At 33.6% G+C, this 15982-nt stretch overlaps 1 protein-coding gene across 1 annotated transcript in view; it reads left to right on the forward strand.

The window, feature by feature from the left end:
• PKD1L1 (polycystin 1 like 1, transient receptor potential channel interacting) overlaps nt 1–15982 on the forward strand; it is a 176696-nt gene that overhangs the window by 57853 nt on the left and 102861 nt on the right. Inside the window, exons 12-18 of the mRNA XM_044656906.1 lie at nt 1596–1802; nt 5087–5268; nt 7096–7317; nt 9400–9560; nt 11099–11509; nt 13881–13943; nt 15040–15222. Of these exons, the coding sequence (XP_044512841.1) occupies nt 1596–1802; nt 5087–5268; nt 7096–7317; nt 9400–9560; nt 11099–11509; nt 13881–13943; nt 15040–15222 (1429 nt within the window). The remainder of the gene's footprint in view (nt 1–1595; nt 1803–5086; nt 5269–7095; nt 7318–9399; nt 9561–11098; nt 11510–13880; nt 13944–15039; nt 15223–15982) is intronic.

The following is a 15982-nucleotide window of genomic DNA, read 5'->3' on the forward strand; positions in this document are numbered from 1 at the left end:
TTAATTTTTTTTAAACCCTTGTACTTCGGTGTATTGTCTCATAGGTGGAAGATTGGTAAGGGTGGGCAATGGGGGTCAAGTGACTTGCCCAGGGTCACACAGCTGGGAAGTGACTGAGGCCGGGTTTGAACCTAGGACCTCCCGTCTCTAGGCCTGACTCTCACTCCACTGAGCTACCCAGCTGCCCCATCCATATTATTAATTTTTATAAGAGAGTAATCTTATGAATTCAAAACCCCAAATCACATACACAAATAAACAATTGATAAATCTATGTTTTCTTCTGCATTTCTACTACAACAGTTCTTTCTCTAGATGTGGATAGCATTCTTTTCATAAGTCCTTCAGAATGTCCTGGATCATTGTGTTGCTGTTAATACCAAAGTCCATTACATTTGATCATCCCATAATGTTTCAGTCATTGTGTATAATGTTTTCCTGGTTCTGCTTATTTCACTCTGCATCAGTTCACATAGGACTTTCCAGTTCTTTCTGAAATCATCCTGTTCATCATTCCTTATAGCCCAATAGTATTCCATCACCACCATATACCACAATTTGTTCAACCATTCCCCAACTGACATCCCCTAAGTTTCTATTTTTTTGCTACCAAAAAAAGTGCAGCTATAAATACTTTTGTACAAACAGATCCATTCCCAGTTTTAAAATCTTTTTGAGATACAGACTTAGTAGTGGTATTTCTGAGTCAAAAGGCATACATTCTTTTAAAGCTCTTTGGGCATGAGTTCAAATTGCCTTTTAGAATGGTTGGATCAATTCACAAAAGAAAATAATTTTTAATGAATGAATAAAAACATATCTTAAGCATTCACAATATTTTGGGCATTGTACTAAATACTAGGATTGCAAATACAAAAAACAAGTATTCAAGGAGCTTATATTCTAATAAGGGAAGACAACTAACTCATAGATCAGAGTTGTGGCTCCAGGAAGTATATTTTGTTCTGGGAAGGCACACGGATGATAAGTGGAGTCATATGATTCCATAATTGATATAAATTTCCAGAAAGGTTAGTGTTGATTTGATTAGCGTTCCCAGAGTAAAAAAGGGAGTGGGTGAGTGGGAGGGTAACCATGTATGTAGCAGCACTGCAGGGAGATGGTTAAAATTGAATATGGTAGATCTGGGATCTCCTATATATGGTGAACTTACCATTCAGGAGCTCAGGTCCCCAAGGTTGGGTAGATGAGGGGATGGTTGGAGGATGAGGCTGGAATATATCAGCATGGCAGAAAGACCTTTAGCGTCATCAGGATTTATGGTTTCAGATATACAGTGGGATATTGAAGAGAGTAGACTCAGAGCTAGGAAGACCATAGTTCAGGTGCTTACCAGTGGTATGAGCCTGAGGAAAGCACTTAATATTATTATATTCAGGAAGGCTCACTTTATTACTCACGCAAGTCTCTAGGACTTATCTAGTAAGACAGAGAGAGGTTGCTAAATGCAGTAGTAAAGGGAGGTTTCACCCTAGGAGTTCCCCACGCTGCCTAAATCACAAGACTTTTATACATTTATGTAATTTCAAATTCTACAGAATTTTTAATGAAACATCTTTTCTTTTCACATTTAGATTTGGCGACATCAACCTCTTAAGCTTGGAGTTACTTTTGAAGCTCCCATTCAATGTGACATTTCCCAAGGCCTTAACTATAGTTGGTCCTTAATAAAGTCTGATGGCTCACAAGTATTGTTTCCTGCCACTCTCAACCAGCACCGACAAACCATTCTTCTTCCCAGCTACTTTCTTGAATATGGAAACTATACCGCATCTGCAAAGGTTTGCTACTAACCAAGAATGATGATATTTTTTAAAAGCCTAATCTTCAGAGGAGAAATAAATTAACTTTACATTCAAACTTGCATAATGAGATTGCTATTTACCACTGCTTCATGGGTGACTGGATATACTGTAAAAGCTCATTATTTCTTACTCCATTAATTTGTATCATCTAAGGGAGAAAAAGATTTGCTAAGAAAATTAATAGTGTAAGCAACATTTCAAGGAATGTGCTTAATCTACTTAAGAGAAGAAATTATTTTGAAGCACTTCATTTACATAAAACAATTGCTATGCTAATTACAAATCTTTTTCACTTAAAAATGATAAGAGATACCCACATTATTTCTATTTGGCAATATTTTGATTTGTTTGTATATATGTTTGATATGAATAAAAAAGCATTGTTTAGGAATATTCAAAAATTGATATTTTTACTTCTTCAGTCTGGACTTCAAATTGTAATTTGTGATATTTTAGTAAACATGGTATAGCTTTTTAAAGAATTCCCCAAGATTTTCTGCCTGTTCAACTTGACAGGTGGCTTTCAATTTTCCCAGTGTACATGTTTGGTCTGAAGATTGGGCTATAAAATGATCCTTTTAATTTTAGTTTTTTTAGGCTCTGAACAATTTCTTTAGTTCTATGGTGAAAATCTAGCCTCTAGGATTGTGAATTAAAAGCATTAACAGAATATTAAAATAATTTTATGTGTTGAGACTTGAATTCCTATAGCATTCATTTTTTTATACAACATTTATAAATGCCTGCTATGTGCTGTGAATTGTGGGCACTAGGGGATGAGGGAGATACAAAGGTAAAAAATTAATTTTATTTCAACAAACATTTAAGTGCCTACTCTGTGGAAGACATTGTACTATATCCTGAGGATAGGAAGGCAATAATGAAATAAGGTTTGAACAGTTTCTTTCTTCAAGGAACTAATAATTTAGTAGGACAAGGAAATATATATGCAAAACCTACTATAACTTAAATTAGAATGTACAAAGTTCATGGAAATACTATGATATCAGATAAAAAAATTACTTCTTTTTGGAATCAAGGAAGGCTTAATGGAGGAGGTGTTTTTTAATTAGTATTGAAGGAACTGTAAAGGATAATAAAACATTTTGGAATTAGGCAAGGTTAAGTCATTGAGATTTTTTCCAGCAGTGTAGCATATTTGTTAGAATTATTCTGGCAAATTAATGTGTAGAATGAATTGAAGTAGGGACAGATTAGCATTAGGGAGAGTTGGTAGGATGATATTTTATATTCTAGTTGAGAGGTAATGAGGTCCTAAAGATAAATTGTGGTAATGCTCATTTTTTAGACATGTAAGGCAGGGTTGCATGATAGATTCACATGTAAATAAAATCCATAGAATGTAGCAACCAATTGGATGTTTGAAGCAAAGGAGAGGGTGGAACCAAAGTTTCATTGACAGAGACAGGGAAATCAAGGACAGAAATAGACAGGGGAAAGATGCTGAGTGTTAAAGATGATATTTCTGAATAAGAATTTTTACAAGAACATAAAATATATCATGTAACTATAACTGCAGATAACCTTGTTCCCAAACTATTCTTATATTAGCTCAAGAATTCCATGGAGATATCTACAGTAGCATCGAAGTGGTGTTTTGAGATAAAAAAATGAAACAAAACAAAAAACAACAGCCCTGGTCTGACTCTTTCAGAATCTTCCAATTGTACTAAGAAGAGAATTGCCTTTGGAGATTAGATGTATTGTGATAAGGGCAAGGCTAGATGTATTAACCCTCATAGTGTTTGCAAGAGCATTGGACTTGGAATTAGAAATCGTGGGGTCAAATTTTGACCACATCATTTCCAAGCTGCTAAACTTTCTATGCTCTTGTGTGGGAAGAGTACAAAAGAGACTTGGCTCTTATAAATCTCCTTTTCCCTTGACTTATTTCAGTGTTAGAAATAGAGAGATTGGACAGTCAGAGGCCACAGGAACCTGCCAAAGAGTATGCTAATAAGAATTCATTGCTCTAAATAATAAATTTAAAATTTATCTGATTTTTTATCTTTAGTCACCAATTTAAAAGAAATACAAAATCATTACTAATTTGGATCTTCCCAGAAAGTGCTAGTTTAATATATTTCCATATTTATCTAATGTTTAAATGTTTGACTTTATAATTTGGTCAAAACTGTTTGACAGAGTCTGAAGTATATTTGGGACTAGGAATAGACAAAGTACGTAGCTTCCTTAGGGATCAACATGAAGGGAGTAATGATGAAAGACATTTTAATTTTACTTTTTAAATATCTTTGCATCTATTTAATTTGTGGGAAGTAAAGTTTCATGTTTTATATAATGTATGCCCAAAGTATCTAGTGGATATATGGAATGCTCTGGAATGCTTTCCTTTTTATATTTCTTTTTTCTTGGAATCCTAACTCCCTTCAAACCCCAACTCAGATGCCACTTTCTACATGAGGTATTTGTTAGTTGCTGGTGCTTCTCCTCAGACTACTTTATAAATACTTTATGTGTATTTTATATTTATTTATCTATATACACACCCACCCCCTCAATTTAATATTAGGTTACAGATTGTTTTTCTCTTTGTATCTTCAGCATTTAACACAATTCCTAGTATCTCGCTGGCACTTGATAAATTAGTTAAATTATTAAATGAAACAACACATAGGAGGCAGGCACAATTTTCAAACCTTAATAGAGGATACAAATCCCTTGTTCTGGCTCTAATCAGAAGATCTGGTTTTTATTCCTAGTTCTGGCATAGGGAAGCTATCTGATCTTAGTCAATGACTTTAGGTCTCAGCTTCCTCACTTGTAAAATGGATATATTAATATTTGCCCTTTTTATTTATCAAATAATTCCTGGAAGAAAAAAAACTTAATATAGATGAAAGTGTTTTTAAAACTCTAGGACACTATAGAAATTCAAGAGATTGTTTTATTATATTTGCAAATCAGGATAGAGTTTAGCTTTGTATAATATATCAAGAAAATACTGCTTTTTTAATACTCAAGACACTCAGTTTTTTTTCTTAGATTGTGTCTATGTGCACTAATCAGTCTGACTTCTCTGTTAAAGAAAGGATTCAACTTATTAATGCTTTGAAAAAAAGGATATATCTAAAAAAAAGAACTAATCTCTACATGAGACAACCAATAGTCTTGGTTTGAAAAAGCAAAATATTTAGTATTTTTATTTCTAATTTCCAGAAATATCTGAATCCTTCATTAGGCTTTTCCTCTTTCTTTCTTTTTTTTTTTATATACAGGTTAAAATACAAGGCAGTGTGGTTTATAGTAATTATTCGGTAGATATTGAAGTGATTTCTCAGCCACCTGTCAGTGTGATTTCAGAGGGGACACACTTGATGATCTCTAAGACCCCCTTTTCTATTGTTGTACTCAATGGCTCACAGTCCTTTGATCCTGATGATCCTGGAACTCATTTAAAGTAAGAATAAATTTGATTGTATTAGCTTCTTTTTATTGCATGTCATGAATTCATTATGTTTACTCTTTATATTTCAAAAGTAAGAAGAGGGGATTTGTTTTCATTTTGGATGTTCAAAATAATTATTTTCATTAAAAGTAATGTGAACTTTTAAACAATTTGACCAAAATGGTATTCCAAGCTCTCTTTTCAAGAAAGAAACATATGGTAGCTTAGGGAAAAGTTTGAACCCAAATGCTATTACCTCTACAAGTTACCCATTCGTGAATAATTTCTGTTGGAAAATCATGTCTGTAAGCATTAGATTGCTAAGCTATTTGGGAAACTATTTTAGTATGATTATGGCAAATGATTATATATTTGAGAAATTCTGTGCTTGAGTTGAATTCTCCTGTGTAGGACTGGGAGAGTAGAGGCAGGACCTTCATTTGGACACCAAAGGGAAGCTACCCTCTCCATTGGTCCATTTCAGATTCTGTCCTACAATTTTACAGTGAAGTTTGTGTCCCTAGAAAGAAATGTTGTGTTAGATATAGCTCAAGAAGTCTGCAAATAGGGATGTTATAATGGAGAGTCTCTTCCACGATCAATTAAATTATCAACAATCACTATCCCCAGTCACTAGGCTAAGCATCAGGGATAACAACAACAACAAAAAGTTCCTGACCTCAAGGAGCTCACATTTTAATGAGAGAAAGAACATATACATAATCAGTACAGATAAGTATAATCAGGAGAATTATTGACAAAGATTGAGTACCCGCTGTGTTCAAAGTCCCCAACTAGGCGACACAAGGAAAATACACAGCATGGTTCATGATCTTAAGGGAGTTCACAATCCAGTTAAAGGAGACATCTGGACTCTAGTCCCAGCTCCACCACTAGCTCTTGGTATGACCTTGGGCAAGTCACATCACTTACCTCAGACTCAGTTTTATCATCTATAAAATTGCAAGGTAGAGCTAGAATATCTCTAAGGTCTTGACTACTTTTTGAATGAATTAAAAGATCAATTATAATATAAGACATTCTTTGCTAAGTAATGAATATGTGGTACAAATACATGCCCTGGGAAGTCATGAGAAGGCTCTAGTCATCTCAGAAGACAGTGATCAAATTAGAATAGGACATAAATGTAATGGTTATACAAGCCAGTAAGATATTCATGTTTGACAGAATGCATCTGAACAAGAGAGATTGATGGCAAATGAACTTTCGATAACTTTTTGTGTGTTTTTTGTTTTTGCATTGTCCTGTGAATTCATCTTCCACCAATGCAAATCAACAATTCATCTATGCCTTCTGGTTTCTCCTAGAGCACTGAGAAGTTAAGCAAATTGCTCTACCAATTTTAGCCATTCACCCTTCTGAAAACTTTTTTTAGCTGTGTTTTAATTCCAGATTAAAAAACAAAACAGAACAAAAAACAAAACCACTCTTCTCCAAAGACATGTTCTTTTCCCACCCCAACACACACCCTGGCTCCCAGTGCAAATGTCCTAGTTAGAAGACAAATAATCTACTAAAAATGAAAAAAAAAGGGGGGGGGGGAAGCTAGGTGGCTCAGTGGATTGAGAGCCAGGCCTAGAGATGAGAGGTCCTGGGTTCAAATCTGGCCTCAAACACTTCCTAGCTGTGTGACCCTGGGCAAGTCACTTGACCCCCATTGCCTACCCTTATCACTCTTCTGCCTTGGAGCCAATACACAGTATTGATTCCAAGATGGAAGGTAAGGGTTTAAAAAAAAAAAAGAAAAAAAGTAACATTGATTTGCTTCAAATAGAATGTCTATGCTTAAGCACATGTTCGATGGACTTTTCCCAATAGGTATTACTGGAAATGTGCCCCAGCAAGTAAACAAAATCATATGTGTTTCAAGTCTCCCAGATATAGTCTCTTCAACAGCAGTGCATCTATCATCAGTTTCCCAGCATCACTTCTTAATGACTCCTATGACCAATTTTTAGTGACACTAACAGTGTCAAGTGAAAATCGAAACTCTTCTGAAGCCCAGATATTCCTGTCAGTTCATTCAGACTCTACATCCAGGTACTCTTTTCCATTTAATTCAATCTATATTAAGCCGATACTGTCTCTTCAGCGCTGTGCGAGAGTTCAAGGAAGGTACCAGAGAGTTTATGAAGGTCCCTGAGAAGAGGTTCATTCTTGTTTCTTTGGGAAAGGAGAGATGCATACATAAGACCTTTAGAGAATGCAAGAATATAAGATGTAATAAAGTATATACTGGAGAGAGTTTTAAAGACATTAAATAGAAGAAAGAAGTGAGAGTGCCAGAATGAGTTATATTGACATATATGACATAAATGACATCTTCATTTGTCATATCTGTTAAATGAATGGGTTAGACTAGTTTTTCTGTATGGTCCTTCCCAGTTCTTAATCCTTTGAACCTATGAATATGCTATGTGAGTGGGGAATGTGGAAGGAAATAGTGAGGATATCCCCATGACTAGAAATGGAGAAATTCTATTAAGATGTAATGAGGAATAAGGATTGGGTACATTAAAAATTTGACATGTATATTGTCATTAATATACCAACCTAGGCAGCTTAGATATTAAGTAAAAGTCAGTGATAAATTCATAGAAGAGATTTGAGATTATGAAATCAGGTAAGTGGTTTTAGTTGGAAGTGAAACAACAGAATGAGGGCAGAAAAGCTGGAGACTGAGTCTAGGTGGAAAATTGTCATATTGTCCAAGTTAGAGGTGACTGTGACAGATGATGATGCTAAGAATAGATGGGGGAGTTTATTTCCCAGAAATATGGTTGAGATTTGATAATAAATTATTTTGAATATGGGGATGAGTTGAAGACAAAGGAAAGACAGTATATAACTACTTGCAACATTGTTTTGTTGGGTTGTTAGGCAGGATTAAATTCAATATAAATGTTGTACATATATTTCACATTAGTGCTAGCTGCGCAAATGGGTCCAATATAGCTATAATTGCCAAAATATGGGCCAACAACTCAGGGCCCATATTGTATGTTCACTATCTTATATTAGACTTTTGTTATGTAGTTAAAAAATAAAAATATTATATCTTTCTTTTAATGAAAATGCTGGTCCATCTCCAGAGAAAGAACTAATGAGCTATGAATATAGATGAAAACATATTTATTCACTTTATTTTTCTTTCTTATTTTTGCAACATGATTTATGTGGAAATATATTTTGTGTGACTTCACATTTATAATGGACATCATTGGTATCATACTGTTTGCCTTATCAATGGCTAAAGGAATGACTAGAGTAAGAAAGAAAATCTGGAACTCAAAATTTTGTTTTATTTTTATTAATTTTTCTTTATTTTTTCCTTTTTATTATCATGCAAAATACACTTCCATTTTGGTCATTGTTGTAAGACACTCATATATAACCAACCCCCCCCCCAAATAAAACCAAAGATACACTGATGTGAAAGATGACTTCAATAGTTCTTTTCTTGGAGGTGGATAGCATTTCCAGTCATAAGTCTTTCAGGATTGTCCCAAATCATTGCATTATTGAGTGTAGCCAAGTTTTCACAGATAATCATTGTCCAATATTGATGTCATCATGTACAATATTCTCTCAGTTCTGCTTATTTTTCTCTGCATCAGTTTCTGCAGATCTTTCCAGCTTTTTCTGAAATCATCTTGCTTGTCATTTCTTAAAGCAATAGTATTCCATTACCAACATGTACCACGATTTGTTTAGCCATTCCCCAATTGATGGACATCTCCCCAATTTACAATTCTTTGCCACTACAAAAAGAGCAGTTATAAATATTTTTGTAAAAGTAGGTCCTTTCTTCTTTTTTATTATCTCTGGGATACAGACCGAGTAGGTGCATTACTGGATCAAAAGATATGCACAGTTTTATAGCCCTTCGGGAATAGTTTCAAATTGCCCTCCAGAATGGTTGGATCAGGAACTCAAAATTTAAAAAAGTAAAAACATTTTTTTAAAGTTTAAATAATTAGTTTCTTAATATAATTGAAACTGTTTAATGAAGATTGAAAAGAGCATGACCAATAAGAATGAGGATTAATAAGACCTCAAAGAATTTTTCAAATAAAATTTGAACTGTAAAGTAGAAGTCTAAACACAGATTTTATTTTATAGACCAGTCTACATTTCTTGGGTCAACTTTAAAGACAATTCTGTTAACTGGAATGAAGAATTTTCTCTCCAAGTGAAGTGTGAAGAATGCACCAACGTGCCTAACATTTCTTATTCTTGGGATCTTTTTTTAATCAATGCAACTGAAACAAATGGCATGGAAGGTAGGAATCACTGTATCTTTGAATTTCTGAGCATTAGTAATGAAATACATAACTTCTTGTGAATTAAAAAATTTCTAGAATATAAGCATTTGGGAATGAATATATCTGTTTGCATATTAGCTGGGAATTGAAAGTATCACATATAGATAAATTGAGAAGTTAAGAGGATTTTGAGAATCAAGAGCTTGATCTAGATCTCACTTTATAATCCTTCTCCCACAAAAGACAAAGATCACATAAAAAGACCAGTTCAGGTAAGTAGTATAAGACCAAATTTAATGAACAGTTTCTCATCTTTAGTTTGTTGTTGTTATATAATCTATATTTGACTGGGATGTAGTGAAGTATGGTGAAAGTGAAACATTAGGACTCAGATCACTGAATATAATCCCTTTCATATCAGGAATCAATACAAAGAATCAAAACTAGCCACCTCTTTACTTGTCTTAACATGGACTCTCTGTCTCTGTCTGTCTCTGTCTCTGTCTGTCTCTCATTTTTTCTTTTAACTCATTTTCTTCCCAATTTTTACAAATTTCTCTCATCCCACCATACTCGCTGAATATCTCTTCATCTTCACATTTTCCCTTGCTCTGTTCACTGATTAATTCACTGACCAAATCACCTGCACACAATAAGGCTACTTTCTGATACTTTTAAACAGAACGAGACTGGGGAGGGGGGTAGGGAGCAAGTAAACTGCCAATTTGATGTCCCCATCCTTCCTCAAGAGGCAAAATTGCTCATCCTTTCTCTGAGATCTTTCTCTAATATGACACATTTGGCCAGTCAATATTCAATGGACTATTCACGTGCATCTCTAGCTCCTTATATTTTTGGCTAAATGCTGATTGAACTGAAACAAATTACTCAAATGTGATTCCACCTCAATTTCTCTGTCTGTTCAATGGGATTTGCTAAAGATATCCGTAAACAATGTTGTGAGAATGGTTTTATTAAGGGGAAAAAACCAAAATATGTTCTATATAATCTGTGCATAAAATACAACTTTATGTTGCAATAACATTTGCACTACAAGTGCAACAGTTATTCTTAAAGGATTATATGTAAAATCATTTTTATTCATTGCATTTTTATTTTTAAGGTATTATAGAAATTTCATATTAAATTATCATGAGGGAGTTAGGTGACATATTTAAAGCCTGGATTTAGGATTAGGAATACCTGAGTTCGAATCTAGTCAGTTACTTGCTATCTCTCCCAGGGCAAATCACTTAATCTCTCTACCTCAGTTTTCTCATTTGTGAGTTGGAGATGATAATAGGCCTTCCTTCACAGGCTTACTGTGAAGAACAAACAACACCTGTAAAGCACCTTGAAAACCATAAAATGATATATAAATATTTTAGTTCTTGTTAATACTGCTTTATTATGGTGGATCTTTCTGTTAGGCAAATAATCAGTTACGTATTAGTATTATATGTGAAAAAATCCAAGCACGCTTTTAATTACTATTGTTTTATTATATAATAATCACTTTTTTACAATGTAGTAATTGTTTCAAATGTATGTATAAGTTTCTTTTTGTAGAGCTGCAGATCTGCTAAGCCCATCAAGCCTTGTTGATGCCATCTTGACAATTCCAAAGTCAAATCTACCCTCTACAGTGAAACAAATGAGTATTCCTGCCCTTACAGCCACGCCTTTCCCAAGAGATATTCCTGGGCAGTCTATCAGGCAGCTGACCCTTTTAGCTCCAGTGAAAACCTCAATTTCTGCAGCATCCATAAACATTACAATTGGATTTCATCATGCGAATGATACCAGGCACAGGGAGGGCAGCAGTCCCTCAGCTATGGAAGATCATGTACAGGAAAGGCTACTTAGCCCAATTAGAGGCTTACAAGAAAAAAAATCTGTCATAAGATCCACCCAGAGAGAAAAGTCAGCAAACAGTGAACTACCACAAAATTCTTCTTCCATTTCTGGTAATTACATTTTCTTTCTATTTCTTCCCTTTTACCCCATTAAGTATCTTCCTCTGTAGCTTCCTTTGAAGAATAAAGTTATATATGTTTGATCAATATCTCTTTGGATAATTAATGAAATTTTCAGTTTTATTTATTGGGGGTTGGAGAGCCTTTTTTTCAATTGTCATAAAATTCTTTTTAAAAAGGAGTTGTCTTGCATGATGCACTGCCTCATTTCAAAGCTAATAAATGAGCTAATTTTATATCTCTTTGAAAAAGAAGCAGTTTTAGTATCAAAAAAACAGAAGAGGAAATACATTTTGAGTGCCAGAAATTTAGAGCCAATATCTAGCTTTCTCATCAACTGCAACTCAATGGCTATTCCAGATTTCAGATTATGGTCAGAGAATACTGTCTCTGTCCTATCTCCCCTTCACTACTTTACCCTATGGTTTAGGTATCTAGCTCTCATTGTTGGATTGGGGAAGTATGTATGGATTCCTAACTTCTTAAGAGTAGTGTCTGAGGAGACAGAAAGTATCTTTTTGCAGAAAGAAGACCATATTTTCTTTTTGTTCTTTGGAGCCCCTAACATTTGACAGAATGTCCTCTTTAGTGAATGACTATTAATCATAGTTTTTGAACACTGAATAACATAATAGCAATGGCAAATACATTATCCCTTTTACATTTGCTTCTAGTCAACTAAAAGACTAGGCACTAGGAATTTGTGAAGTCAGAACATTTGGACATGATTTTTACTTTATAATTTTGTCACTAGATCATACAGCTCCTTAAGTTAGGTTAACAACAAATTTTAAATTACAAAAATATTTTCCAGAACTTTAGTAGATCCATGGAATAATTTACTAATGATATTTATTTAGTTTTTGTTTCATTGCCTTTTGAATCCTTGCTGTTTAAGCAGATTAAGCGTGAGAGAATCTATCAATTCATAAATTACAGCTTGTCATTGAGAGCTAAAATTTATTGCTATGAAATTTTAGGCAGATTTAAAATGAAATAAAATGGATTTGTATACTAATTTTCAAAGTGGATGAAAGAGAAGCATGATTAAAATTTAAAAAATTAAACTAGGTTTAATAGTCCTTTCTATTTCCATTTCAAGAGAAAACATTTCTACATGTTTTTCTAGGTCACCATCTGACTCATTTATCCCATATTTCTGTCTATGTAGATTCATGAGGTCCATATCCATTGAGAGAGAGAGAGAGGAGGTAGGGGACCCAGCTTTTGGACTGCTCTGGGACCAAGAAGAGAGATGAATCAAAGCAGAACCACAGGGAAAATAAAGTCCACAGAGCAATCCAAGAATAGGTTAATATTAATAATCTCCTGAGCAGGCAAATATTTAGTGGATAATAGATTTCAGAATTTATCAAGGAAATCAGTCCACTAGAAAAGTGAGAACTTAGTCTCTTGAGTGACCCTGGGAAGTCAACCAATTTTACTGAAGTTAGAGTTTATTCTTGAAATAAAAGTTAACTTGAAGTCAGACAAGGGAGTGACCAGCAAGCTAGGTGAAAAAAGATAGGGGAAAAGTACACTCTTGAAAGGAGCCCTTTTGATTATATAATGAGAGTAAGGGTTGAACATCCTAAATATTACAATGGTACCCACAAAAACTTAAAATACCTAGAATTTTGTGTTATATTGAGTATATCCTCAATGGAAGATTTATGGGAGAATATAGACAAGAATGACATAGGATGAATTGTAATATGTACTGGTGAAGGGAGTATCTACAATAATGGGATCCTATAGCCCTCAAAGAAGATATTTCAGATGACAAGTAGTAATTATATAACAGATTACATTATAGCTAAGTTGAGATTCTAATTTTAGATTATATATGGATATTTCACATAAAGGAATCAACTTGTTGAAATTATAGAGAAGGAATACTTTTTTGGTGTCTCTTTGCAACCTTATATTGGAGTTATAATTAGTATAATAATGATGATATTTTGAATGGTTCACGTTTCTCTCCTTTTTTAATTCCCTTCACCGCTTTCCCTTAGGACTCAGATTTAGGATTATATTGCCTATAAAGTTTTTTCTAGTTCTAATATGGTATAATATCATTCATTTTTTCAAGGCCAATGCTCTTTCTCAATATTTTACTACCTAAGAATTAATTTTATCTTTGGTAATTCAGGAGCCTTTTGGGATCTTCAAATGTATCAGGGATATTATAATGAAAATCAATAATTATAAATATATGTCAGAGAGAGAATTATAGTTAATGCTAGAGATTTTGGTAAATTTTAACATTCATTCTAAAATGAATTTGGGAAGATCTTGATTTTAATACATAAAACACTACCTAAAGCTTGGTTTCCAATGCTATTTTTTATTTTTTCCATAGATTTTGAAGCATATTATAGCAATATTAAGGAAGCAATAGAAACATCGAGAGGAAGACGACCAGGTTAATATGCCCTATGACTTTTAGAGCATTTTAATGAATGAAATTTTGTCGTTGGTTTGATATATAAAATCATTTTCTCAGACATTCTCACTGGTCTTTCCTTCAGTTCCTGATCTGATACTTCAGGTTTAACACTATTTGTTCCAGATACCTCCATTTTGCATTAGAAGAATCAATATACTTTTCAATTCTCTATTCATAATTATAATTGATTACCAATAGGGGCACTCTTCATCATTCCTTCAAGAATTAATTATAAGGGCAGCTGGGTAGCTCAGTGGATTGAGAGCCAGGCCTAGAGATGGGAGGTCCTAGATTCAAAGCCGGCCTCAGACACTACCCAGCTGTGTGACCCTGGGCAAGTCACTTGACCCCCATTGCCCACCCTTACCATTCTTCCACCTAGGAACCAATACACAGAAGTTAAGGGTTTTAAAAAAAAGAATTAATTATAATTCGTGTCTCCATTTAATATGTTATTTGTGTTTTATAGTTTTTATTAGCACTATTGATACATGCACTTGTTTTTGAAATCCAGATAACAAATATAACTTCAAAAAAGCAAATTCTTGGACTCTGATACAAATTGTTAGACATTATTTTTAAGTTTTATTGATGTCCTTTGCTTTTTATCCCATAGTAATTTTCTCATATGCCTCCTTCCTATGTGGAAATTTTCCTTGTAGTAAAGAAAAGCAGTGAAAACAAATCACAAAAGTCATATTTGACTATAAATGCAAAATTCTATTCACATATTTCATCCTTACCATTCATCTCACAATTCTACTGAAAGGAAATGTGTTTTATAAATCTATTTTCAAGAATCAAAATGAATTACTGCATTGAATCTGAGTTTAGTTGCCTTTACATGCTGTTTTCATTTAAATTATTGTTGTTATGTATACTGTCTACCATCTTCACTCTACCTCAATTCATATAAATCCTTCCATATTTATTTTATTTTATACTATGTAGTATATTTAGAAATAGGAAAGATAGTTTTTTGGAAATATTTTTTAATTCCTTAAGGCTTTATTTAAGAAAATTATTATTGTTATTTTTCTTTTATACTCATTGACATAGTTTGTTCTCATAGGGGGTAGTAACAGTCTTACAGAATCAAGGGAAAATGAAGAACCAGATACTGTGTCAGACGACGATGATGGTTACAACCTAATTGATTCATCTTACTCCACGGAAAATACAGTACCATTGCTTATGGTGGATTGGTCCAAATCATTAATTAGTAGATCTGTTTTTCAAAGCTACACATCTTCAGGTATGTATTTCCTACAAAACTGCAAGTTTGTTCACAATTTGAATGAGAAATGCTTAGATATCCCTTACTAGCTTTCTTCCAAATTTATTTGGCTTAATAGACAAGTACTTAGTTTTAATGGACTTTTAAAAGTGATCATGTGGTTTTATTATTCAGATTTTCTCCATGTGACTGTATTCCTTTCCTTACTAAGTTTAGTAAGAAGAGGCATGATGATGTAATGGAAAAAGCATAGGCTTGGAGTTAGAACATTTCTGTGCTATTCTGCCTCTTAATATTTCCCAACAAATTTATGTTTTATCTTAGACATCGATTAATATATATATATATATATATATATATGACACATAAACCTTACTTTCAAAGAGCTTCTTGTTTATGAAACAGGAAAAACATGCCATTTAGTCAACTAGTACTTATTAACTGCTTACTATGTTCCAAGCACTGCATTAAGTGTTAGGAGTGCAAATACATGAAGAAAGACAATCTCTGCCCTCAAGGAGCTTATATTTCAGTGGAGAAAGGCAATACACTAAAACAAGTTTAAAAATGTATTGGGAGAAACAAACATACTGACTACAAATATGACAAAGAGGATGGAATAAAATAACATCAAACAAGAGAAATCTAGGTCAAAAATAAGAAATTTGAAGAGGAAATGTTTGTTTGAATGAGTCACCCTCATCTATAAAATAAGAAAGTAATTTGTTAAGTAGTAAAAGTATCTATACGAAGATATTTTCCCAGTGCCCTGTGGTAT

This window comes from Gracilinanus agilis, chromosome 1 (genome assembly GCF_016433145.1).
Source record: "Gracilinanus agilis isolate LMUSP501 chromosome 1, AgileGrace, whole genome shotgun sequence".
NCBI classification, from domain to species: Eukaryota; Metazoa; Chordata; class Mammalia; order Didelphimorphia; family Didelphidae; genus Gracilinanus; species Gracilinanus agilis.